This window comes from Zonotrichia leucophrys, chromosome 1A, assembly GCF_028769735.1.
Source record: "Zonotrichia leucophrys gambelii isolate GWCS_2022_RI chromosome 1A, RI_Zleu_2.0, whole genome shotgun sequence".
Taxonomy (NCBI): Eukaryota; Metazoa; Chordata; class Aves; order Passeriformes; family Passerellidae; genus Zonotrichia; species Zonotrichia leucophrys.
Window position 1 is genome coordinate 39,817,636 of NC_088170.1, and position 24,969 is coordinate 39,842,604.

The 24,969-nt window shown below is 43.0% G+C and overlaps 2 protein-coding genes across 6 annotated transcripts in view; both read right to left on the reverse strand.

The window, feature by feature from the left end:
• Positions 1-510: 510 nt before the first annotated feature.
• CSF2RB (colony stimulating factor 2 receptor subunit beta) lies at positions 511-16,694 on the reverse strand. The gene is made up of 13 exons (XM_064702460.1): positions 16,551-16,694; positions 10,804-10,933; positions 8,644-8,837; positions 8,179-8,327; positions 7,150-7,321; positions 6,937-7,069; positions 6,686-6,846; positions 5,631-5,776; positions 5,356-5,530; positions 4,255-4,345; positions 3,917-3,986; positions 3,037-3,140; positions 511-2,760 (listed from the first exon to the last, which is right to left on the reverse strand). The coding sequence occupies exons 1-13, from the start codon at positions 16,618-16,620 to the stop codon at positions 1,557-1,559; spliced, it is 2,799 nt and encodes a 932-aa protein (XP_064558530.1). The 5' UTR covers positions 16,621-16,694; the 3' UTR covers positions 511-1,556.
• Positions 16,615-24,969, reverse strand: part of NCF4 (neutrophil cytosolic factor 4) — a 39,492-nt gene continuing 31,137 nt past the window's right edge. For 4 of the 5 annotated variants that reach the window (XM_064702464.1, XM_064702463.1, XM_064702461.1 and 1 more), the window contains 7 exons: positions 24,258-24,315; positions 22,597-22,695; positions 21,725-21,855; positions 21,566-21,631; positions 20,562-20,786; positions 17,533-17,655; positions 16,615-16,720 (listed from right to left, as the gene is read on the reverse strand). In XM_064702464.1, coding sequence (XP_064558534.1) covers positions 17,631-17,655; positions 20,562-20,786; positions 21,566-21,631; positions 21,725-21,855; positions 22,597-22,695; positions 24,258-24,315 — 604 coding nt within the window. In that variant the 3' untranslated portion in view covers positions 16,615-16,720; positions 17,533-17,630. Of the gene's footprint in view, positions 16,721-17,532; positions 17,656-19,845; positions 20,787-21,565; positions 21,632-21,724; positions 21,856-22,596; positions 22,696-24,257; positions 24,316-24,969 lie in introns of those variants that run through there. The other variant, XM_064702462.1, reaches the window with a different exon arrangement.

Sequence of the window (24,969 nt, forward strand, 5' to 3'; positions counted from 1 at the left end):
GCCAAAGAAGAAATTCTCAAAAAAAAATCCATTGATTACAAAAGGTCTAAATTGCAAATCTCTCAAAGTGTTCATCACTATTCTCTATCAGAGGCTGCAACTGCCTGCTTTCTGCTGTGAAGAGCACCAAGCTCAATTTGCACACCTTTCAGATTTAAAATGGTATTTACAAGGATTAAATTGCCAAAAACCCAAATAATTTCACTGTAATTTCTGAATCAGCACAGTCCCATTAACCCAGCAGGAGGAATCAAGTGGCACAAACACAGAACTTCTTTTCTCTGTCAAGTAATACAGCAAAGTAAGGAGAAAAATGTCCTACCTCATATCTCGCATAGTTGAACCTATAGAATTTTTTGAGACCTGAGCAAATGAGCTGATAGTAATTTTATTGTAAACACAATATTTTTAACATATGAAACAAAATACTCATAGGAAGAAATAATATGTTTATTAATACAGATTTTATATTTGAAAAAATATATGGTTTTCTGGAAGCCAAGTCTACCTTCAGGTCTGAAACCAAAGCCTTTTCACTGATTGCAGAGTAGCAGTTCTGAACAAATGCTCTTACCTTGCACCACTTTCTACACAGCAAAACTGGGAAAAAGGTCTCCTCTTTCTCAACTCTCATTTTTAAAGGAAAAAAAAAAAAACAAACTAAAAATCAATTACACTTTAGGATGACGTATATAATGCATAAACAGTCAAGGAACATAAAAGAAAATCATATAGTACTTCCACACTTAGAAGAATCACAGCAGTTACAGGCTTGTGCACCTTCCCAGCATCTCTTACCTACCATTTTCTGTTATCTGCCTCACTCCCTCTCACTGAACCTTAGGAGCCTTTGGGTCTTCTTTCAGTAATATTTCTTCTTCCAAATGATTCTCTACAACTTGCATTATGTATCCCAGTAATGTTTCCTTGTTATCCTCTGAATCCACTGTGATAGACTGGACATTAACATTAAGAAACTTTTCCTGTATTTCGACAATCTTTTTCTCATATTTTTATTTATGCTTCTATAAGTGTCTGGGTTTTTTTCACCTTAGGCAATACCTATTTCATGCCATATTGGAAAGGCAAAGATACAGAATTTCCTTGGTGACTTCTAGAGCTATTTTATAAGTGCACAGAAATTAAACAAAATGGCTTTTAAGAATAGAACTTTTCTTTCCAAGTTTTTCAGGCTTGTCTTCTGATAGTTTTTCAAGCTGTTAAGTCTGCACTTCCTGCCACAAGATTTGCCAAGCAAGCTGACATAATTGCAAGATGATTGTGATGTATTACAGGATCATGAGGAGGATAAACTGATCATCATGGATAAGCCAAAAAGTTTAAAAAATACTACACTGCAACACTTGTGTAGTCCTTCAAGCCAAATCTGCGAAGACCCCCGAGAATGACATTGAGCTACTTCAAGTTTTTTAACATGTTGGACTGAAAACCTGAAAATGGAACTGGTTTATTTGTTCCTAGGTTTGAGGGTTCATTTTCACCAGATAGTTGCTTTCAGTTACCTGTCTCTTTGGTATTCATTAATATTTACTCATTTAACAGATTTCTTTGATCCTCAAAGATTGCTGCCAGGAAAAGTAATCATCTGATTTCAGGTTTTTGAAGAGCTGGATGGCCTGTATTTTTTCCCTCTTCCATACATCCTTTTCCTTCTCTGTGCTGGATTCATCATCACATACAGGCTGCCCAAGTGTTGTCTCATTTTCAGAAAGTTTCATGACTTGATGGTCTTCCTGACTATTATCCATCTTCACACTGGATTTTAGGCTGTGGAAGCAATAATCACCAACCTGGCAAAGGAAAACTGGCTCAGTGCTGTCAGGGTTTAACACCACCAAGTTACCTTCTGACAAAGGCTGCTTTCTAGGAATACCATTTTCCTTCTGGAAGACAGGCAAAGAAGTCTTTGTGGGCTTTGAATTTTCACTGAGACCTTCAGGCAGAGTAAGATAGTCGCCAAAGGTATTCAGGTGCAATTCAGGAGATGAGGCTGGTGCTTGGCCTGAAACCGAGATCGTGACACCAGTTTTCCCCTGAGAAGACTCATGGCAAGAGTGGTCACTGGGAGGCTGGGGCTGCTGTGAGCCACAAGGTGATTCCTCAGCTGTGACAAGTGGAGGATGGGTGGAGGTGCTGGCCGATGGCAGTACCAGGCTGTCCGTGGTGATGTACTCCAAAGGGCACTGTTGAGGAGATGTGGTACAGCTGAGAGCCTTTGGAGAGTTCTGCTCCTCTGTTCCCTTGTTGGTGCCTTCCCCACAGAGTGGTGAGGCCTGTGAGACTTCTTCCTTGTCACTGAGGTGCCGCATCATTTCCCTCTGATCTGGGAGCATGTCCCTTGGAGGAGCTGCTTCTGGCTGCTCCTGGCTCTGTGGGGCCTGGGAAGAGTCTTCCCTTGGGAGAGTCACATACTGAAGGGAAACTGATTTCTTACTGAGGCCCACAGGGTCCATTTCCAGGGTCTGGTGTATATCAGGGTGAGAGGACACCACTGGACTGTACAAGTACGGACCATTGAAAGCAAAGCAAGGGATTGCTGTGTGGGAAGCAATACTTGCATCAGCACTGTTTCTCCTTGAAATGGGAAAGGAATGACCAGCTCTCTGACTTGAGCAGGCAACTGGGGCATGCTCTGACTCATTTAAAGCATGGTATGAGTTCTGTAGGTCAGGCGTAACAGGGGAAACATCTGTCTTCTTAGTTTGCCTTTCAAGGCGCTCTGCCAAAGTCTTTGCCGGCCTGAATATGGGAAAATTAAAAGTTGTTCATGAGAGAGATTATTGTTTTAAACACAAAACATAAACCAATCTTAGTTGAAAACACACATAGCTACACACAGGCTTAGAAAAAATATTCGTGCAGATGCAGTTACCCCTGTAATAAAAAATTGAATCTCCTCCTCAAAAGCAACTTGTATAGGATTTTTAGTGACAGAACATTTCATTATATTCTGCCATGATGCAGTGAGGTCTTAGAGACCATCCACAGTGTCACCATCATGTGCTATTCACTCACTTGTCCACAACTTGGAGGAAGCTAGCCTGCTCCATCTTCTCTGAAAGGTTGTATTTGTTGAAGTCTAGCTGGTTGCTTGTTGGCCAACTTCCCAAACGTCCTTTCTGAAAATGAAAAAGCAGACATGACCAAAGAGCAGTATCTCACTGGCAGTAGAATCAGGAATTGTACATTCCCCATGGACGAAGAAAACAAATAGAAGAGCCTATATCACTTGGTAACAGGGATACAACTTCACTAATACAACTTGAAGGTATGTTCTCCTCTCCAGAAGATGGTTTCTTCAAACCCATGTTGCCTTATCACTGACCTGACTACAAGTACTCAGTGAGCCAGCTAGGAAAGATGCCCTCCTAAACTTGTTATTTGTGAATGGAGGACCTAAGGGATTCAATAGTAGGTAGTTGTCTTGGCCAAAGTGATCATGAAATGATCGCGTTTTTCAGAGTAATGGGAAAAAACAAAAAGGAACAGTAGAGTTACGACTCTGGTCTTCAAGAGAGCAAACTTCAAGCTGTTCAGGGAGCTACTTGGCAGTGTACCCGAGGAACCTGCTTTTGAGAGTTAGTGAGCCCATAAGTGCTGGGCAGGTTTTAAGAACCCCCTTTTAAAAGCAAGGCGCAGGAAATTTTAAAGTACTGACAATTTTTCTACATTGATTTTAAGTCACGGTTGCGTTGACAAGCACAGCACAAAGAGGTCTGCTAAATATAAGAGCACTGTTATGTTGAGTAGGACCAGAACTTCACCTAAAAACAAGTAATAGATAAATGTTGTCTGTTAATTGTGGACTAGAAAACAAGAAGAGCTCTTAAGATTATTGGAGGTCCTGAAAAAGAAAGAGAAAGAATGAATCCTTCAAGGTACAATTCCTGCTTACCCCCAGATAGCCCTGGATCAGGAGACTCTTGCTGGGGTTTGGAATCTTTTCTTCCCACATTTTCTTCTTCCTGCAGCAAGAACAGTTTTCAAGATTTGCTTCTCAATTTGCTGCTACCAGAAAAGGCTGCCCCACACAGAGGGTGCTGCTCAGCGCAGCAGAGCACAGCCAAGGCAACGCTGCAGCCCCACCCAGCTCTCTTCCCTGCACAGCCATGCCCAAGGCTGCCCAGCAAGGCCCACCTCCACACAGACCTCTCTCCTGGGGGACAAGAGGTGCCTCAGACTTCATGCCACCCACATGGGCCGTTGAGTCTCCCTGATGCAATGCAAGCCTACCTGAGGAAATACTTATAGCTGCAATAAGCAATTATCAGTGAAGCGATGATGAGAGCTGGGAGCATCACTGGGAGAACTACAGGTGGCAGAACTGAAACAGAGAAAAGAGAAAATCTATCCACCTGCAGAGTGACTGTTTCCTGCAACAGGTTTTTCACTCTGGCCACTATTCAGGGAATTTGATATGTGGAGGAACAGGATCATAGGGCCTTCAAACTGTTGGAATATTTTCCAAAGTGGGACAGGCCAAATGCGCCCTGTACAGTACACTGACAAAAGGAGTTCATTGTTTCCTTTACTGACTCACTTCTTAGCTTCTACTAACATCAGAATTAAACTTTTTAAGCTAATGAAAAGATGGTTATGAACCTAACTCCACTATGAACAACAGGCATGGCTTCAGACATCTTAAGTCTGCCTGACTCTGCACAGTTCTGAGGAAATGGGGTCTCAGAGATTTTCTGAGAGGTCTCCCTGCCAATAGCCACAACAGCACACTATTTTCTTCCTGAATATGTGTATCAAAATTTGCCCACAGTATAATCACTGCAACCTTCCTCAGGACAAATCATCCAAGATCATATTACTTTGGGCAAAAGATTGTATGATGGCAGACATTCTGCCTCCAAGTCCATAAACAGCAAAAACATGTAAAGATTTTATCTCCAGCAGACTCCATTGTGTGTTTTACACAACCTTATAGTCACTCTGCAAATACAAAAACCTGATGTCTTATCTTCTATCTTCTTAATGTATCAGGCTCTTTAGTCAATAACAGCAGAATGGATTACTGGAATCAGAAAATAATGATAATTTTTTGGGCAGGATGTTTTTGATTCATTCTCCACATGGAAAACTTTATGGTTAGTTGTACTCACCTTATGAAGGCAAGCAAGAAAGAAGTTTAAAAGGTCATTCACTTCCTTCCCTAGCACTGTTGATGCACTGCAAGGATGCAGGCAGGGCAGCTGCCTTGGTAAGTGACTCCAACTAGGCCATAGCTGCACCTCACTCCAGCCCCAGCTGAGACAATGTGTTATACTAAAGAGCCATCCCAGCCATTAGCAGTCCACCAAAACCTGACAGAAGCATGGAAAGTACCATTCTCAGTCTTCCAGGTGAACTCCTCACTCCATTCACTCCAAGGTCCCTCATAGTCTGGAGACTTATTCACCCTTGCACGCATTTTCCCCCTATATTCTGTAGATGCTGCCAGCATCTGCAGGGTGAAGATGAAGGGAGGCTCATCATTGCTGATATTTAACACCTGGAGAGTCTGGGGAGAGAGAAGAAGCACAAATGACAGAGGTGAGAAGAACTGTCTTTCCATTTGACCAGTGAAGAAATATCCATGACTCTTGCACTTTTTAAGTTACCTTTTCATATTGGTTGTTTTCCCAGTACTTGACTTGGTATCTCTGTGGTATGAAGTTGTACTTCAAATTGTGTTTTTTCCAGCTTAGTTCATACTCTTGGTTCCCTGTTGCTGTTACTGACACATTTGCAGGCGGCAGCACCTGGACTGAAACACACTGAATGTCTCAGAGCACTTACCAACCTACTGGTCTCTTTCCACATTGTGAATAATTTTCTGGGACTGAAAACAAGGTTGTTTTGTGCAATGTAAAATGGCTCAGCTTTTCAACACTTCTTAACCTTCTACATCTTCATTTTCTAGTCAAATACAACAATATTAACAGTATTGTATTTTCTGTTATTTAATACAATAGTATTAAATAACAGAAAATCCATACCCATGAATACTGAGGGTGCTCCCTGTGTACAGAAAAGCAGCAAAGCAATAGTTGAAATATCTGTACTTGTCCACCACATTTCCAGAAATTTTCAATTCTTTTGGAGCTACCTCCTGATATTTTCACCCACTGCAGGAGCTGCCCTCGTTTTAGAGTTTGAGAAGTCACCCAAATACCTTCAGATACATGTGGGCAGAGACGGCCTACCTGGTGCACCTCACTGGGAAAAGGATTCCTACCTCATCCAGGGTTCCAGGGGCCATTGCACAAACCCACAAGAGCTCACTGACTTCTTGAGAAACCACATAGTGACACACTCCTACTCACTACAGACACCTCTCACCACAGTCCCCTGTCACCTGGGACACTCATGAATGTGAATCACAGAGAAGTCAGCAGGATGGCAAATGCTCACTGAGAAGCTCCAGGTCACAACTTGGATTTCTGCACAACAGTTTCCATCACTGTCACCTTCCTCAGAGTAGCAAGTGCCGCTGAGGAACTCCACCCCTACACCCCAGAGCTCTGACCTGATACAGTCCCTTTCTTCATCAGTGATTGTTTCTTCCACTTCCCACACACTTTTCCTCAAGACCATTGTCCTCAGCCCCACTTGCTCAGACAGGCATCTCTCCAAGAAACAAGAAGGAGAAGCAGGAAACAACACAGGAACTCACTGTTTTTGTGGGCTTCAATCATCTTTTCCTCTGTCTTGACCCGGACAGATACATGGTACTGGCTCTGGCTGGTAGAATTGCTAACAGGGATCTCACAGCTCTGGACCACGTATGGGGTGTGGGGCAAAGTCTTCTCATGCACAGGAGAGCACTCCTCTTCTCTGAGGAGAAGAAAGAGGATGAATGGGAATCAGGGGAATAGGACAAGCATGGGAGAGGCACAGACACACTGCCATGGACAGAGCACATACTGTGATTCTGGGGTGGCCCTGAAGAACAAGCCAAAGAGGACAGAGGTGGTGATCACTTTCTTCACTTCCCAGCTGCACGTCAGACGATCTCCACCATTGAAGAGGCAGCGAAGGTTCCTGGGCTGAAGGCCACCTTCAGAGAGCACAAGTGCAAGGTTACTGACAGGAAAGTTCTGGCTTCTCAGTTTCCAGTCCCACTCCCTCCCATGCTACCTTCAGGGGTCTTCCAGGACACCTCCATGCTCCACTCGCTGTACTGCCCAGAGAAGCTGCTGGCCTGCCCTGGTCTGGCTCGCACACGGGCAACGTAGCTGCTCCCTGCGACAAGGTCCTCAGCCCTGAGACTGCACTGGGTTGTGCTGGAGAGCAAGAGTGAGGCAGCTTCCTGTTGTTAGGAGAGAGGAAGGGACATAGGAAATTGGGACATTGGGGGATGGAGAGGTGCAGGGAAGACAGAGAAAGAGTGAGAGGAGGAGTTGACTGCCAGGCTGCATCTCAAACAGTCCCACAAGTGCGATGGTCCATGCACATGGTGAGCATGTGCATGCCACACGAGAGGGCTCCAGTGTGTGCTGCAGCACAGCTCAAGGCAGGTGAGGCATGGCCACTGTCAGGCACAATCTTGCCCCGCAACAAGTAGCAAACTCCTGCAGCTTGCAAAGTCCAGACTGTCTTCAGCTCCAGCTACACATGTTCATAGCACTGCTCAGTGCAGAATTATGTGGGAATCTGGCCAAGATAATTCCCTTAAAATCTAAAGATCAGTCTGACAAGTACAGAGCAGAAACATGTGCAGATCTAGGGAAATTATAGGGCAAAGGATATGGACTCCTAAAAACTTAAACAAAAAAAAAAGAACAAAAACTCAAAACATATCTCTCTCAAAGGGGGAGCAACTTCAAATGTATTTTGCTGTTTTCCCCATATGAACCCACAGCCTCCTGTTTGAACATGATTTAATTCAGTTTAAGAGGGATCCAAATCCAACTCAAATCCAAGTACAATGGTTGGGGGTTTCTTTAAGTGTAGAAGAGATCTTTGCATTCAGTTCAGGAAAAATGGCATTTCACTTGCTAACAGAAAGAGAGCCCCTTCCACCTGGCCCAAAACAACACTTGCTGTATCTGTTCACAGTCACTGAAGAATGGAAAGACCATTCATTTGCACAACTTTTTCCACAGACTTTGAATTGCCCAAATTGGTGCAGCCCAAGCCAGGACAGCTCAGCTCCTCTGCTCTTACCTCCCAGGACTCCCACTGCCGCTTGTAAGTGACTTCATAGTCCAGTGCACTGCCCAGCCCCTGGCTTCCATCAGCTGTTTGCCAGGTGAGCAAGAAGTCCCCTGATGTCATTGGGCTGACTGAGAGGTTTTGAGGTGGGAGGGGTCGAACTGGAAGGTGAAGGTACAATGCATGAGAGGAGATAATGAGGAAACAGCACACAAAGAGGGGAAGAAAACACCTAGGTAAGCTTCCCCATTTCCAGAGTATCTTATCCCTGACAGACCAAGTACCTCCTGCTTTACTAGCTCCTGAGATGATACCACATCCAGCTGCCCTCAGAAACTTGCTGCCTTCTCTCCCTACCCAACCCTCGCAATGTGGAGTTCTTTGGCAGTTTTCACAATTCCAGATGAACAGCAAATACATCCTCAAAAAATCCTTAAAATTCATTGGGAAACAAGAATTTGGTACTTTAAGCCTTACCGTTTTGGAAAATATCAACATCCAGTTGTGTTTGATTAACATATGTTCCATTTTTAGGCCTGAAGCCATAAGTATCCTTTATCCCTATTCCTAAATAGTCTGTTGTCCTGCGGCAGACCCAGTGCACAAAGACGTCTGGAGCTTCATGCAAGTCATTTTCTGTCTGGCGTTCGCAAGACATGTTCTTGTTCTCCCTGTGTACAGAGAAAGTGATCTATAAAGGTCTTATCCAAAAACCTGTAGTTAGTACAAAATTAAAACCTGAAACCAATTTCATCCCATCCTGCTGTTATAATTCATGAAAGCACTTATATCCTCTTCTCATTGTTCCTATTAGTCCTGGTTTGCATCAGTTAATATGAGAAACATTTTTTACACCAGAATTTTGCCTCCCCATTTCAAAGTTGTGTGGCAGAATGTTACAGTACCAGTTAATTGTTGTTACTTTTTAGCATAGCTCTATGTAATCTCATATTTTTAGGTGAGAAATAGTATGATGAAAATTTATGTCATGTAAATACACCTTTTACTCAGAGTTAAAGGCCATAAAATTTCTGATGATCCTAAGCTGCTTTAAGACTTTCATTTTGCAGTACGAGAAAAACACTTAAAATAAGATTCTCAACCAAAATGTACTTCTGTGTCCTTAGTAGTTCTGTTCTGCCAAGGGACCTTAAGTATTCATTAAAGATTTCATCCACAATGTTAATCCTCCTTTCAGATGGCCTTTCTCCAGGCCAAGCAGCATCATGAAAATTAGAAACATTTTTTTAAACTAGGCAGGAGAGGATAATCTTTGTGTGGTTGCAGTAGCCTTAGCTGCTGGAGAGATGCATTGCTTCTTTATGCACCCTGTGGAATTTTGTTTGTGCTTATGGCTTCATGCCCAGTATATTATCTTGTTCCAGCTCAGATGAGAAATATTAAGTTGTGAATATTTAAGGCCAAATAGTCTCTTCCAGGACAGGATGGAGTCTTCTAGCCAACTATATGTCAGCAAGCATTATTCAGCACTATTGCTATTTTTATAAGTTGGGTATTAGCAAGGAAACTAGGGACATTGCTGAAGTATGGATTGGACACTGCAGTATGTGTGTAGCCTTAAGTAAAAGAGTCAGCCCAAAGGGTGTAAAGCTGTGAAGTAATTTGTATCTACTCACCAGCATTACCTTACAGTTTGGGGTTTAGTCAACTATTCTTCACCTACGAGCTGATCTTGTTTAATTGTTGGCTATTTTGATTTCAGCTGTGTGACTGTCCATGTTTAACACCTGCTTGTCTGATTCCTTCCCCTCAGTTATATTTCATGATCCACACACTTCATCATGTAACAATGTTTCAGAGAATCCTCCGAAAGTCCAAGAAACTTCATAGTAGCATTTAGCCCCAAGGTCCTGTTCCAAAGTTCTTTCACTGTTTTCATCTACTTTTAGGTCTATTAAATTCCCACTTGTTTGCAATAAAATCAAGAGTTCTTAATTTTTCCTTTTCTTCCTGTATCTCCAGACTCTAAATAATTTTCTTCTCAACTATGCCTCTTTGCCTTCCTCTCTCCCTTAACTATTTCTCTATTTCTGTCATTTCTTATCCTCACCAAAGATCCAGTCTGGTGATTTGGCTCCCCTTTGAAAAGGAAACAAATGTGACAGAGAGATACTGTCATAAACACACCAGTATCTCTTGGAGGAAAACTGATGGCACTGATAGAGAACTTACCAGCTCTCTATCTCATAAATATACAGTCTACACATATTTCTCAAACATTATCAAAACCACATTCTCAATGCTCCTAAATGGGCAAAAGGACAGGGGGAATATCTCTTCCCTTTAGGGTTACAAACAATACTCACACTTGTTCTGACACCTCCTTCTCCCCTAATGCTGATTATTAGCAGCCTATATGCCCCATTTTATTTCATATCTATGATCCTACAACAAAATTACAGAGAATAATTGTAAAGGTGATAAAAATATCTCCACTGGCATAGCTTACTCATTCCTCTCTTCTAGATCAGGCTCAGAAGCATGTATAACTTTTGCTTAATAAAAAAAGAGTGTGGATGTGCTTTCTAAAAACTTGACTGCTTGTCCCCAGAATTCCAAGTTATGGCAAATTTCCCTTTGGACTTTTATGTAGCTCAGCACATTTCAGGTACTTACATGTCAATATTATCCCTTTGGTAAAGAATCATAGGAATGAGGTCATGAGCCTCTGAATGCTCCATCCATGTGCAAGTCACCTGTGAGTTGTAGTCACTGTAGCACTTCAAGCTTTTCATTGGGATACTCTCTGGGAAAGGAATTCAGGCAAAGAAAAGATGCAGTGATTAAAAATATAAATGGTGAGAGAGGAGATACAGAATGCGTGAGGCTCTGATAACAAAAGTCTCCTCTTGCACCAGAAAATCCTAGACTCATAGAAATGTTTGGGTTGGAAGGCACCTTAAACCTCATGTAGTTCCAGCCCTCCTGCCATGGGCAGGGACACCTTCCACTGCACCACTTTGCTCAGAGCGCCTTTCAATCTGGCCCTGAACATCTCAGGGATGGGGCATGACTCCATGAATATATGTGCAGAGTTGGGACCACTCTGCACATCTCCACAACACACGTGTCCAAACCAGGCTACAGCTAACAACAATTTAGTGAAGTCTTTGTGCCTGCAAGGCATACAGTCCTAGCCAAGGTATCACTTTTCAAACACTGAGTGTATCCAAGGATTAGTAGATACCATGGTCAGCAGACATATGATGATCATTTCCTACTTATGTGTTGCTGTGTGAACTTTTTTGCTACTTGTCGGATCTCAATATCTCAGTCCTGAGATGCTGAGCCTCCGAGACCAGCTTAGGGGTCTCGGGAGTCCTGGAATGTTGCCAGAAGTGTCTGGTAGCTGGACTTTAACCCTACACAGGAGACGACAAGGATGAGGGCTTCACAGGGCTTCACTGGGTGAATGGTGAAAAGATTAGCTAATTAGAGAGTGAGATACAAGGTTTAAGATTTATGTACAGGGGGGTTTAGAGGAGTAAGATGGAGGAATTGGGGTGTGTCCTGTCCTCCTCCTTCTTCCTCCTCTACTCCATCTTCTTTGGCCACGGTGGCACCTTTCTATTGGTTATTACTAAGAGTACACCGAGTTATAACAATAGATGGTATTGGGGAAAAATGATAAATATTGTACACGTAGCAAAGGGTATAAAGATACGTGGCTGCCCAGAGGGCAGACGGAGTGTGCCCATGGCTGACTGCTGAGCAGATCTCTGTCTGGCTGAAAGAACATCTTTTAGATAAACAATTAATAAACATAAAACCAGAAAGAAGAACTGAAGCCTCTTCTCGTCCTTTGATACGCGGGTGCTCCAAGGCCACCTCCGGGCCACCTCCGGGCCTCCCAGGCCCCTCAAACAGCCGAGATAAACCGGACACTTGGCGTTCCCTGGGCGGACCAGAACCACCACAACCTTTCGGGGGAAGATAAACCGGACATTTGGCTTCCACTGGGTGAGCTCTGACCACCACAACCTTTCGGGGGGGCCACCACCACCTTCAAAGCCCTGAAGAAAAAAAAGAGAGAAGAAGAGAAAAAAAGCCAGCAGAGACTGCAAAAAAAAAAACAGCAGTCACTGAGAAATCCACCTCTCAGTTTCTGCCGAAGAATATTCGTAGCAGAACAGCCCGGACTGGAACCAGAAGGCGCCCTGGGTCCACCTCTCGTGATCTGCTGGACAGATCGAGACGTCCAGACTGCTCTGGCGACAGATTTGGTAAGAAAGCCTGAAAATAAGAACATGGGAGGCACACCTTCCCAGGAACAACGGGAAATTTTGTCCACCTTATAAGGTGTGACACAAACATACAAAAATTAATTAGCTCTGGCCTTAAAAGGCCAGGAAAGTAGACCCCCGAGACGCACCAGACGTCCGGGGGGGGGCCCTCAAAAGAGGGGGGAGCAATGCAAGTCTCCGGAAAAAATCAGCTCTGGCCTTAAAAGGCCAGGAAGGTAGACCCCCGAGACGCACCAGACGTCCGGGGGGGGGACTCTCTGAAAGAGAGGGGGGAGCAAGGCTCCAGGAAAGAAAAAATTAGCTCTGGCCTTAAAAGGCCGAGAAGAAAAATGCTCTTGGAGAAAAAAGAGCAAGAAATATTATTAAAACACCCGGTCCCAAAACCCAGAAACCCCAGAAGACCCCGAAAGCGTCCAAAGGGGGGGAGCAGGGGGGGGAGAAAAAGGGATCGGGGAGGCGCTTTTTCGCGAAAGCCACGCGGCGGCGGAGCAGGCGGGAGCGCGGCTGAAGAAAAAACAAAAGACGCGTGTTCAGATACAGCTTTGCTAAGCTCAGAGCCGGGGGGTGCAGCGGCCCCGGGGGCCGGCAAGGCAGTAGAAACGCGCACGGCGGGCAAAACTCGCAAAAAACCCGGGGGGGAGAAGCCACAAACCAAAGCCGGGGCGTCTGACCCATGCAGCGGCATGGGGGAAATTGCGCAATCCCAGAAAAGCTGCGTGAGACGCTGGGGGCGCGCGGTTGTGACGCAAAAAAAACCCGGAGCGAGTCGCGGCGGGCGCGGGTGCCGGCGGGACGGCCGCACACGCTGACGAAAGGCCACACACACACACAGCGTCGGAGGAGGAGGAGACAGTCAGGGCAGACCGAGGGGGGAAAATTCAGAGGCGGAAGAAAAAGGGAGAGAAAAAAATTACCTCGGGAGAGACACAGAGCAGCTCGGAAAGCACGCATGCGCCGAGCGCGGGCGGGGGCGGGCCAGACCCCCGGTGACGTCTCAGGCGAGGAGGGGCCCTCTCCAGACTTGGTGCCTTTGGTAAAAACCCTCGGGGTCCTAAGCCTCTCCCCTCCTGGGGAGGCTTGTGTGTTTTCTAACCCTATTGTCAGTTGAATCAAAAACTAGGTAACCCCTGAGTGAGCTTGCAGACAGCAACAATCAGCGGAACAAAGAGTGCAGTCATCCCAGCCACGGAGCCCGGTGACAGCGCCACTCGTGGGGGAATGACCGAAGTGCACAACATGCCGGATGCAACTATGCAGCGATTTTCCTCAACAAGATATAAGAAGAAACGAATACTCAGACAAAAGTCGGGACTCAGACTGCAAAGGACAACTCGGAAGAGAAACAAGAGAAACGAAAGACTCTGGGGGGTTTTTCTCTTTGGGGTCTTGAATATTTCTGTATAAGAACGAAAGACTAGGGGGTTTTCTCCTTAAAGTCTTGAATTGCAATAAGCAATGGGATAAATTTACCTATTATAGGGAAAACTGACAAAGGATCATATATTGATCAGCTGGTAGATTTTTTTTGACATTTCTCCCATTTGGAGAGGAATTTTAAGGGCAGATTTCTTTGACATTTCTCCTATTTGGAGAAGAATTTTAAGGGTAGGATTTTATGTTTTAGTAGTTTAGGATTTTATATTGTAATAGCTTTCCTAGTCCTCATCCATGTCGTCCCAGATGCCATGAATCAGATTGTAAAAGAGGTTTTCTTGGGGCAAACAGAAGGGGGAGATGTCGGATCTCAATATCTCAGTCCTGAGATGCTGAGCCTCCGAGACCAGCTTAGGGGTCTCGGGAGTCCTGGAATGTTGCCAGAAGTGTCTGGTAGCTGGACTTTAACCCTACACAGGAGACGACAAGGATGAGGGCTTCACAGGGCTTCACTGGGTGAATGGTGAAAAGATTAGCTAATTAGAGAGTGAGATACAAGGTTTAAGATTTATGTACAGGGGGGTTTAGAGGAGTAAGATGGAGGAATTGGGGTGTGTCCTGTCCTCCTCCTTCTTCCTCCTCTACTCCATCTTCTTTGGCCACGGTGGCACCTTTCTATTGGTTATTACTGAGAGTACACCGAGTTATAACAATAGATGGTATTGGGGAAATATGATAAATATTGTATACGTAGCAAAGGGTATAAAGATACGTGGCTGCCCAGAGGGCAGAGGGAGTATGCCCATGGCTGACTGCTGAGCAGATCTCTGTCTGGCTGAAAGAACATCTTTTAGATAAACAATTAATAAACATAAAACCAGAAAGAAGAACTGAAGCCTCTTCTCGTCCTTGCATACCCGGGCTGCCCCAAGGTCACCCAGGGCCTCCCAGGCCCCTCAAACAGCCGAGATAAACCTGACATATTGGCGTCCCTGGGTGGGCCACGAACCACCACAACCTTTCGGGGGAAGATAAACCGGACAGCTACTAACTTCCCAGTAAAGTTCGTAATGCTAGAAAGGTCTATTTAAAGGTGAGATGCTCTGGGAATAACCTTGCTATGACTCACAAGAATGTCCAAACTAATTTGTTGGAACTAGATTTATGATCCAGAGATGGCCAGACCTCTCATCAAGGATATTTTTTTTTAAGTTCACAACTGTGAAGCAGAAAAATACAGACTGCCTCTGTCACAGGTACTATGAAGTAAGCTGCTTTCTTACCCTTCCTTATTTTCCCTGAAGACAATATCCATGCTGCACTATTGGGCTATTGCACCTTCAGGTGACAAAGGTGCATACATGAGTGTGCTCTCTCAAATAATATTTCTCGATGAGAGCTATAATCAGCTTGTTTGAGGGGCTTTTTACAGGCAAAAACCCATCAAACAGAATGCTCTTAGGAACCATAAGAGGGACCTTACTTTGATCTTCTACTGAAAACCAGTACAAAGTTCTACTGCTTTCCTTGTGCAACCAGAAAATGGAGCATCCCACATAGAAAAGGATGTGGAAGTGTCAATGAGGGGGTAAGGCTCAGAATGCCAAGAACGCAGTCTGACCTACACTTCAGAGACCTCAAAGGAAGATATCTGCAATTAATGCTGGGCCAGGCAGCACAACTCCTCCAGCTACTGCAGACATGAGCATCTGCATTAGAAAAGGTAGATGTCCATGGAGCACAACTCCTGATAACACTCCTTTTCCTGCTGTCTCTAGGATGGCTATAGGCCTAGTCTTGTGGCAGGTATGGTGTACTTCCTATTCTCAGCTCTGTGAAATCAAATTTGGAGGCAGGAGAGGACAGAGTGTGGGAGGAGAGGAGAGGAGAGGAGAGGAGAGGAGAGGAGAGGAGAGGAAGAGAGGAGAGGAGAGGAGAGAGAGGAGAGGAGAGGAGAGGAGAGGAGAGGAGAGGAGAGGAGAGGAAGGAGAGGAGAGGAGAGGAGAGGAGAGGAGAGGAGAGGAGAGGAGAGGAGAGGAGAGGAGAGGAGAGGAGAGGAGAGGAGAGGAGAGGAGAGGAGAGGAGAGGAGAGGAGAGGAGAGGAGAGGAGAGGAGAGGAGAGGAGAGGAGAGGAGAGGAGAGGAGAGGAGAGGAGAGGAAGAGGAGAGGAGGAGGAGAGAGAGAGAGAAGAAGAGAAGAGAAGAGAAGAGAAGAGAAGAGAAGAGAAGAGAAGAGAAGAGAAGAGATAAGTTCTCATTGTGTAAGAAAGGAAACACAAGCAATGGATATGGCAGATGGTCTCTTCATCTGTCAGCTATTCCAGAAGAAGAAAATCAGGTCATCTGGATTTTGCTCTTGGTAGCCCCCACCACACTTTGTGTCTGGCCACATGTCTCTACTCCTGTGCACCATCTGAATTATGCATTCATTTGCAGTCCTTCATTTTCCTATGTTTTCACTAATTATCAGGGTCTATCCCTCCTTCCATTCACTTATTATCCAATCAGCTTGTTCATCTCATCCATTTAAATAGTATTTCAACTGTCCATACCACCAACATACAACTGATTTGGCTGCACGTGCACCTGCTACATGCTGGCTTTGATCAAGATGTCTGCTCTCTCACAGCTTAGAAAACAGGAGAAGAAAGCAGAAAAGGAGGAAGAGCATTAGCTGAAAGAAGGAGACATTTTAAAAGAAAGGCAATAATGGAAGGATGAAAGAGAATATAAATTTGAATCTCACCTTGAATGGCTTGAACATGGAAGACCAAATACAGATACAGCAGCAGGATGAAAATCTCTTTTATGTCCATATTGTCCTTGGCACACAGGTTTGATCCTAACTCAGAATTTCAGAGTTTTCATTGCCCACTGGCCACTCTCTTGCCCTGCTTACTGTGGAACTGTTTGTTTCTGTTTCACATAAAGAGAAGTAAAACTGAATAAGGGAACTTCTTTAAGATCATGTTGAAGTGACATTCAGGAAGAACTTCTACCAGGCATTTCTTGTAGGACAAAATTCACGTCCTCACTGTGTGTTGTTGCAACGCAAGCAGAGAATGAAGTAAATGTACATTTCCAAGGAAGTGCAGGGATTTGGTCAGCTGAGCAGCAACAAGACAAAAATCCTGATTTGTTATGAGAACTCATCCTTAAAATTAATTTCATTCTTCTGCTCTTTATGCTTAAAGCCTTCCTAATGAACCACAACAGTGGCTAATTTCCTTAAAAATATGATCTCAATGAAACAGTTCCTAGGAGCTATAGTGGATGGATTTCCATATTCGTTCACTTTGAGAATTTCCTTGAACTTTTCTCAGTGCCCCCCAAACAAGTTGCAAATTGTAGACAAACTACCAAAGAAATTAATTTAATATTTTTCCTAGTGATTGTAGAGACTAAAAGTAGATTGAGCAGTTCCAGGACCAATACTGGAATTGAAGTAATTCTGGCCATCTCTCATCACTCTCTCAAAATCATAATACACACCTACTTAAGTACGTTACAGATCTGAGACTTTTTCTACTTTAGGGGAGCATGGAAAAACTACTTTTCAATTCCTATTGACTTTCAGATTCCCAAAAGCCACCTCCTTGGACTGGAAGCAGCTGGCTGAGCCGTTGAATAATCATTGCAGCTAAGGAATCCCCCAGTAACTCACAGGTCCTTGTATGAGAGCAGCCTCTACCATTATGCTTCCCCCAGAAAGGAAGCCATTCCCTTACCTGAATCCAGGGGTGTCTGTGAGGCAGATGATTCAACCTGATGGGGAACTCTCCCTGTCCAGCACCAACCCCAGCACCAGAATCCTCTGATGCAGATATCAGCAAATCCACACTTGCCTAGAACTGGAGACAGAAGTATAAATCAACCACAGGATTTTCTTGGCAAGTAAGTCTTCAAAATAACTACTACATCTTTTGTGAACCTCAAATGCCACTTTCAGAGAAGCTGACACCCCCCTTTCAAGGAAAGTCAGTGCAATTGCACAAAATAGGAAGTCTGTACTTCCTATTTTAGCCCCCAAAGCACGCACTTAGATGGGACTGTTGGGTTAACTGGGAAGGGAGGGAAAGGAAGTTTGTCATTGCCAATCTATGTGTTAGTAATTACCAGATCATGAGACTTATGTATTTTAAGAAAGATACAGGACTGACTGCAGCAGATGTAAGAGAGATGAAGAAAGAATTTTATGTTTTTCACTCCAGTGCTGTTTCTTGCTTTGTTCTAGACTAGACAATCTTCATGGCAGAGATCTCTCTGGACATCTGTATTGGGGGAGAGTGAACTACCTTTATCTCTGTAACTCTTTAGTAATATTTCTAAGTTTTACCCATTTCAACAACAATAATAAATAATAATAAAATTATAAGTACTGTAGTACATAAAGAAAACAAAAGAAAACTGGTGAGAGTAGTTGATTTGAAGTTATCCTACACCCAAGGCAGCCTGATCTTTTAATCCAACCATAAAACAGCCCAGTAGCCTTCAGAAATTGTTGTAGTGTGTTGTAATGTCCTGTTTTAGACTTCCGGGTCCCGGGTCCCTTCCCAGGTGTGCCTATACGCCTCTCCCTTCCCCCTTGCCCCCATGCTGAGTGAGTCCTGTCAATCAGGCTTAACATTCCAGGAAAGGCGTCGTGTGGTTGGTCGAGTTCAAAGGATGCCCCTCAGGCCCAGAGGTCATTGGCCTGTCTAGGTGTCCCTCGTCCCTTGAGACCCTGCCCCTCCCACCTGGTTGGTGGCTCACCTGTCCCCTCCCCTCCCCTTCCCCTGAGCTTAAAAGGTGAAGCAGACCATGTGCTCTCCATTCTGTTGGAGTTCTTCCCAAGATTCAGACATCTGTAACCATGGAATAAACCTCTGGATATTAAACCCTCCAGCAGAATCCCTCCTTTGTCCTCACCATCGCCTGAAGCCTCTTCCTAAGGTAAACGGAGTTCCTAACAAGCCTGGACTTGTTTAGTGCCCAGCTGCAACCATCAGCAAGCTAAAGGTGTCTCTGGGGTGATGCATCACAGAAGCCGCCTTTGGCTCAGCAGCGAGGGTCAGACTGGCCCAGGCACAATCTAACTGGTAATATTTGTATTCATATTCCAATAAGAAATAAACCTTAGGAAAGTTAGGCAGCCCTAAGGGAGAGACATGCTCAGGTTTGTGTTCTCAGAGATAAACTTATATGGGGGCTTATATGAGTTCCCAGATACAGAATATCACTGGCAGAGTCTGTCTATCCTGCACTGCTACTCCTCCTCTCAATCCCCATGGTACTGACCAAAACCACAGGTAGCACAGTTATTCTCTCATCAGAACTGCATCAATAAACAAGCAAAAAATAAACAAAGAAAACCCCCTACCATGTGAATAAGGGAAACATGCAAAGTAAGACAAAGAAAATTGAGAATATCTAGGGTAACTGTGCATGAGAAGGTGTCCATATAAAACCTGCACACAGCTAGGGGAATATGTAACTTGGCTAGATGGGAAGAATTTATTTTGCATTGAAGTTTAAAGGCAGAGGGGGATAATCCTGCCCTGATTTTCAAAGGCCAGTGTGTTTATGTTCTTCCAGCACCCTTATAAAAGAGGACAGTTGTTTCCTAGCAGACATTTTTCCTCCCTATCCCTTCTCATTGAAAATGTTGCTCCATTTTGAGACAGACATGCTGAGTTGCTGGCTGCATCACAGGATCCAGCTGTCACTGAAAATCTCTGAGTGCCACTTGCTCTGTTGAACTCCAGGAACAAGTAACAAAGAATCCTGCACCCCAGAAATTTTGCAGTCCATACCTGCCATTAGGCTACAAACTTACAATGCATTTTCTTATGCATCACAACATGTAATATCACTGACACAATGATTGCTGTTACTTCATCTCCTTTCTAAACTGCGTTGCTACAATACCTCTGAAGCAGGAAGTTACATTTTGTAATATTTTAATAAAATAATGTCAAGAAGCCCACCCCACCCAAAAAAACCACTTGTAAATAAAAATGGACAAACTAACATTTAACTTTATTTGTTGAAGAATCTGATACAGTAATTTCTTGTTAGTTCTACTTTGAATGCAGTGTCAGAAAGCAGAAGATAGAGAAGAAATTGCTGTTTCAGTAGGATATCCTACACATTTTCCTAAACATGAAAATAAGTATATTGTACAGTTACATAAAGGTCTAAAAGGAAAACCACAGGTGTACTAGGTTTGATTCACAGAATTCAATATACTGATCAGTGGAAAAGAAGAAAGTTAAGATGGGCTGGAACTTCTTCACTGAAATCCAAAAAAGTTTTATTGATCCTCCTAGGACAAACTCTGAAAACCCAGTCAGACTCCAACATGAGAGATATAATTACACAATGGCCCACAAACCTTCAGATCAGCAAATGAAGAGAAATTTATGGGAGTCTAGAGAAAAAACAAAAGCTTATGAAGACATTCTGGACAAAAAGATAGTCTTGAGAGTGAGAACAGAAACTAGAGCAGGTCTAAGGGCTCAGGAGACCTCTCTTGCAGGCTGACACTGACTTGCTTTGTAAACATGGCCCATGATTTTATTTCTCTATTACTCTCTTTCTCTGGTCTCTATGTAGATTGTCTGTATTGCAGATGTGTGCTAAAAAGCTGAAGAAGTTAACCAAGTACAGATTTTACACTGAAAGGTAATATATCACTAAAAATTACTCATTTCAAGGACACTTCAAAGACATTTTGAAGGAAACTGCCTGCAGAGAGGGATATCTATATGGCACTTACATAGCCCCTACTGTTTGAGTAACACCTGCTCCTGGACTAGTGTTGTAGACACCCAAGTCATCTTTGTGAGTGATGTGCAACTTCCAAGGGAAGAAGTGCTTCTCAGAGGAACTTCTTCTGCTCTGAGACACCATGAGTTCAACGTCCTGATCAGAGAGCAAGCGGATCAGGTCACCTTCAGGGTCCCGGTAATTCAAAACAATGTCTTCTTGGTTAAACTCCTGCCTGGGAGAAAAGAAATGGATTTATCCCCAGAAATCAAGGAATGCCTGGGAGGTGCTACATGATGAATAATATACTGACAATCTAATTAATTTTAATAAAAGTCACACAAAACCTTGGGTATCTTGGCCTTCTTGATACAGCAGTACTAGAAATCATATAGCCACATTCATGCTGTGTTGTGTTTAAGCTAAGAAATCTACCAGAACCAAGAACCATTTCCAGTAACACCACATAAATGGCACAATTACTCTGTGTGTTTGATAGAACTACCATGCAAAAGAGCTGACTGTGGTTACCACCCACTTTTGCCTACTTATTTTTGCTCTTTCTGAGGAGTGTAAGAATATTAGAACAGGTGTATTTGCTAATATTTAATGTTCTAAATTATTGATGTTCAACACCAGATTAATCTAGTTTAACAAGTGTTAGAAGGCCATGTCCTATATCTGAAGAAATGTACTAGACAAAAGATGCTTTTATGGGGGTATGGCTCTTATCATAGTACAAGAAATGGGTTAGGATTAGGGTTAGGAAATTTCTACCCATCACATTTGAGTCAGAAGTGTGTGTCATTCCTTACTCATTGACAATCCCGAGAAGGACTAGTGTCTGCGCAGATGACCCTGGGCCAAGTCAAAGTGTAACTTCTTCAAGACACTTGAAAAGTATTTCATACACAAAACGTGGTGCTGACCAAGTAGAACGTGGAAAATCTCAAACCAGATTGAACTTGACAAATGTTTAAGCATCAAATATACAGCCAAGTGCTTGCATTGTACCTCATCAATTCCATTAAATCTTTGAATGATGGAATGCTGCTCAGATCCTCTTCCACTGAGATATCCCTGTATTTAGAACACATATAGTCATTACATATCATGACAAGAGAATTGTTGGTGTTTCTTCATCAGCAAACTTGGAGGCTATTTTGTTACTACCTGATGGTGCTCACAGTCTCATCATAGTAATAACAGCGAACTTTATTAACTGTGTCTTCCTGCTGTGGTAAATCTTTTATGATCTTCACAAAAGCACGTGGGAAAATCCCAGTGGCACCATCAGCAGTTCCCTGGAATGATAGGAAATGTTAGAATCAAGAAAACCATGCCATGTTGGCCACATGCAATAAGTTCTGGAATTCGATTAGTTTAGATAGAAACAACAGTAAGAATTTTTCCACTATAATCAAGAAAAGAAATTCTATGGAAGTGACCTGATGGCATCCCTACAAAAAGGTTATACAATTACATAGTCAAATACCAGGCAGGGGAGTGAAACAGTGTGTAAAAAATGCAAGTCAGATGGTTAGCAAGGAAGGCTGTGGTGTTTGAGCAAGCAGAGATATCATATCAGCAAACACACAGTATGTTCCCCTCATCCTTTTTTCAGAACACTGCTGCATTACCCAAGTTCTCTCTAATCAGGCTGACGTGTGTTGTGGTATGAAGCATGAAGCATACATCAACTCACCCTGGGGCCAGAAACCAATTAATCGCTGAAATGGAGTTTCCATCTCCTTTCTGTGGCCTTTCTGTGTTCTAATCACTTCCAAAGAATTTAAAAACACTCCAGCAGAAGCAAATGCAAATGAAAACTGAAGTCTGGAGGGCAAAAAATTTGTAAGCTAAAAACCATCAAGGAACCAAACAATTACTAATTTGGAATCAGGGATTTAGTTTTGACAGTAAGACCTGATTATGATACAGTTTCTCCTTGAAAGGAAGAGGCAGGTCACAAGGATCAGAAGAGCCCTTTCTACTCATATATTTCAAGGTATGCTAATAATTCAGTACTGCTATTGCAGTCTTACCTCCAACCAGTCTTTGTTTACTTTGCTGAGTAGATAGATCAAATCTCCTTTCTTGAATCTGAGTTCCAGTTTATTGGTTCCAGGAAAATCAAACAGTGCCTATGGAAAGTAATAACCTCAAAATTATTAATTCACAGAATTACAAAAGCAAATCTTTCTGTTGTGTTCTTGAGGAGAACGCATAAAGCAGCAAGACAGTGTGCACTCTGTCATCACATATGTATTTCTGGGATAAGGTCACATATATTTGACCGTAGTCTGCAGTTCTCACAATCTCTTCTCCTACTCAGCACACACAAAACTGCTTTGAAGAAGCAGTGAAAGCACTAGGATAAACACGGCCCTGAGAGAGCTACATAAAAGGATTCTTAAAGTGACAACACTGAGCACCACAGACATCAATATACATAAGCTGAAAGTACTTAAGAGCAAGTAAGGCAACAGAGCTAAAGCCAACTAACAGCTTGAAATCCTGAGAACTCAAAACATATATTATTTTTCATTGCAACTTTTAGATTTGCTGCAAAATACCACAAAGAGCCTTTAAAATTGCAGAAACGTTGTGTCTTAATTTAAGGGTAACTAACTGTTGCTTTTACATCTAGCTTCCAGGTCTGGATGCTGAACTGGGAGATGTGGGAAAGCTTGGGAAATTGACGTGTTGTTGAAATGGAACTTAGATGACCTCTTCAGGGAAAAAAAAAAAAGAGGCAAATACATGCTTATCATCCTAACAAAAAGTTGGAGAGTTAAAGTGGCTGTGTTATCAAAAATACACATCTCCCCCATTGTGCTTAGGGAAACATGGTCATTTAAATGGTCTTAGAAGAACAAAAATGAAAAGGTGCTCTTTATTCTGTGTTGCAATTTTTCTTTTGGTCTTGTTAATGCCAAGAGTTCTCTTAATAAAAAACAAACAAAACAATGCTACTATTGTGCTAGTGTCTACTTATTAGCCCTTTCAAAAGCCTTTTTTCACCTATTGAAAAGTTCTGGTAGGTATATTCAATACTAATAAATTAATAGATAAAACCCAAGAGATATTACTGTTCCAAGACCTGTCACTCTCTGTGTAAAGAACAAAAGAAACAAAACTCAAAGCAGATGCCTGGGGATTTTAATCTTATATGGCAAATCACATGTTTCAGGAAGCAAAACCCTGCTCAGACAAGTACTGGTTACAAAGCAGTCTCATGTGCTTAATACTGAGAAAATATACCATAAAGACAAGAGTATGGGCATTTATGTTACAGAAAATACATTTATGTTATAGAAAATACAAAAATAAGATGCCTCCCCTGCAAAGCTTCTAAACATATGCTGAAGACATTGAGGCTGAAGCTTATGCCTGTTTTAGATTTAACTTATGGGTGGCACCATGCAAATGTGGACCATTTGGCAATAAGCTGTACATGTCTCAGTTTTGAATCTCCTGACATTCTGATTTCACCATAGACCTTCTTATTACTCAAGAGATGAGGAACAGGACACCTCTTTCCATCCTTTGTTTCATTCTCTGTTGTTAAAATCAATTGTTTTTCTCTGTTTATTTCACTTTCTTCCCCCAAGCTCTAAATGAAAATGGCAACCTGATGGATGAGGTACCACAGTAAACCAGAGTTTAATCTCCTGTCCTGTGACAGGTGCTGCAGAGTACTCACCTCAGCCCGCGGAGCTGCTGTGCGGTCAAAAACAGGCACTTGATCTGAAACACTCTTACTGCAAAGAAATGAGACAACAGGGAGGAAAACATCTTTCTAAGTCATTAAGAATGCTACACAATCAGTAGTGCAGTGTCTGTGTTTTTACTATTTAAGGGGCATGTAAGCCATAGATCACTGGAGAAACTGCATGAGAATCTGTGTGCAGCGCTGAAGTAAATAAATATGGATGCAATGACACTGCCCTAGTTCTCTCAGATTCAGTGCAGAGCAGCAGCAATCTGATGGTGTCTGCTCCTGAGAACAGATGGAATTTTCAATACAGTCAGTATTCTGGACCTCTCTTCCACAGCATTGCTCAGTCCCCCTACTCTGCCTTCTGGGCATCATTGTTTCTAGCATTTATGGCATTTAGTTCAAACTCTGCCATCATACACACATGCAGTTTTTGCATTGTTTGAGGTAGGTGAAAAGGAAGCAAGCCCATCTTTGTAATGCTGAAAGGAGAATTAATTTATCTGAAGGGTAATGAAGTATGACATCTACTCAGCAATTCTCCAAAGGGGTGTCAATGCTGCTATGTAGGACAGGCCCCTGTTTTGACAAAGGATGGGAACAAATTAAATATTCAGTTTCATTTAGTGTCTGAACCAGATCTCACTGAATTCAGTGCCAAAACTCACACTGACTTCAGTGGTGCAAGCCTATGTCC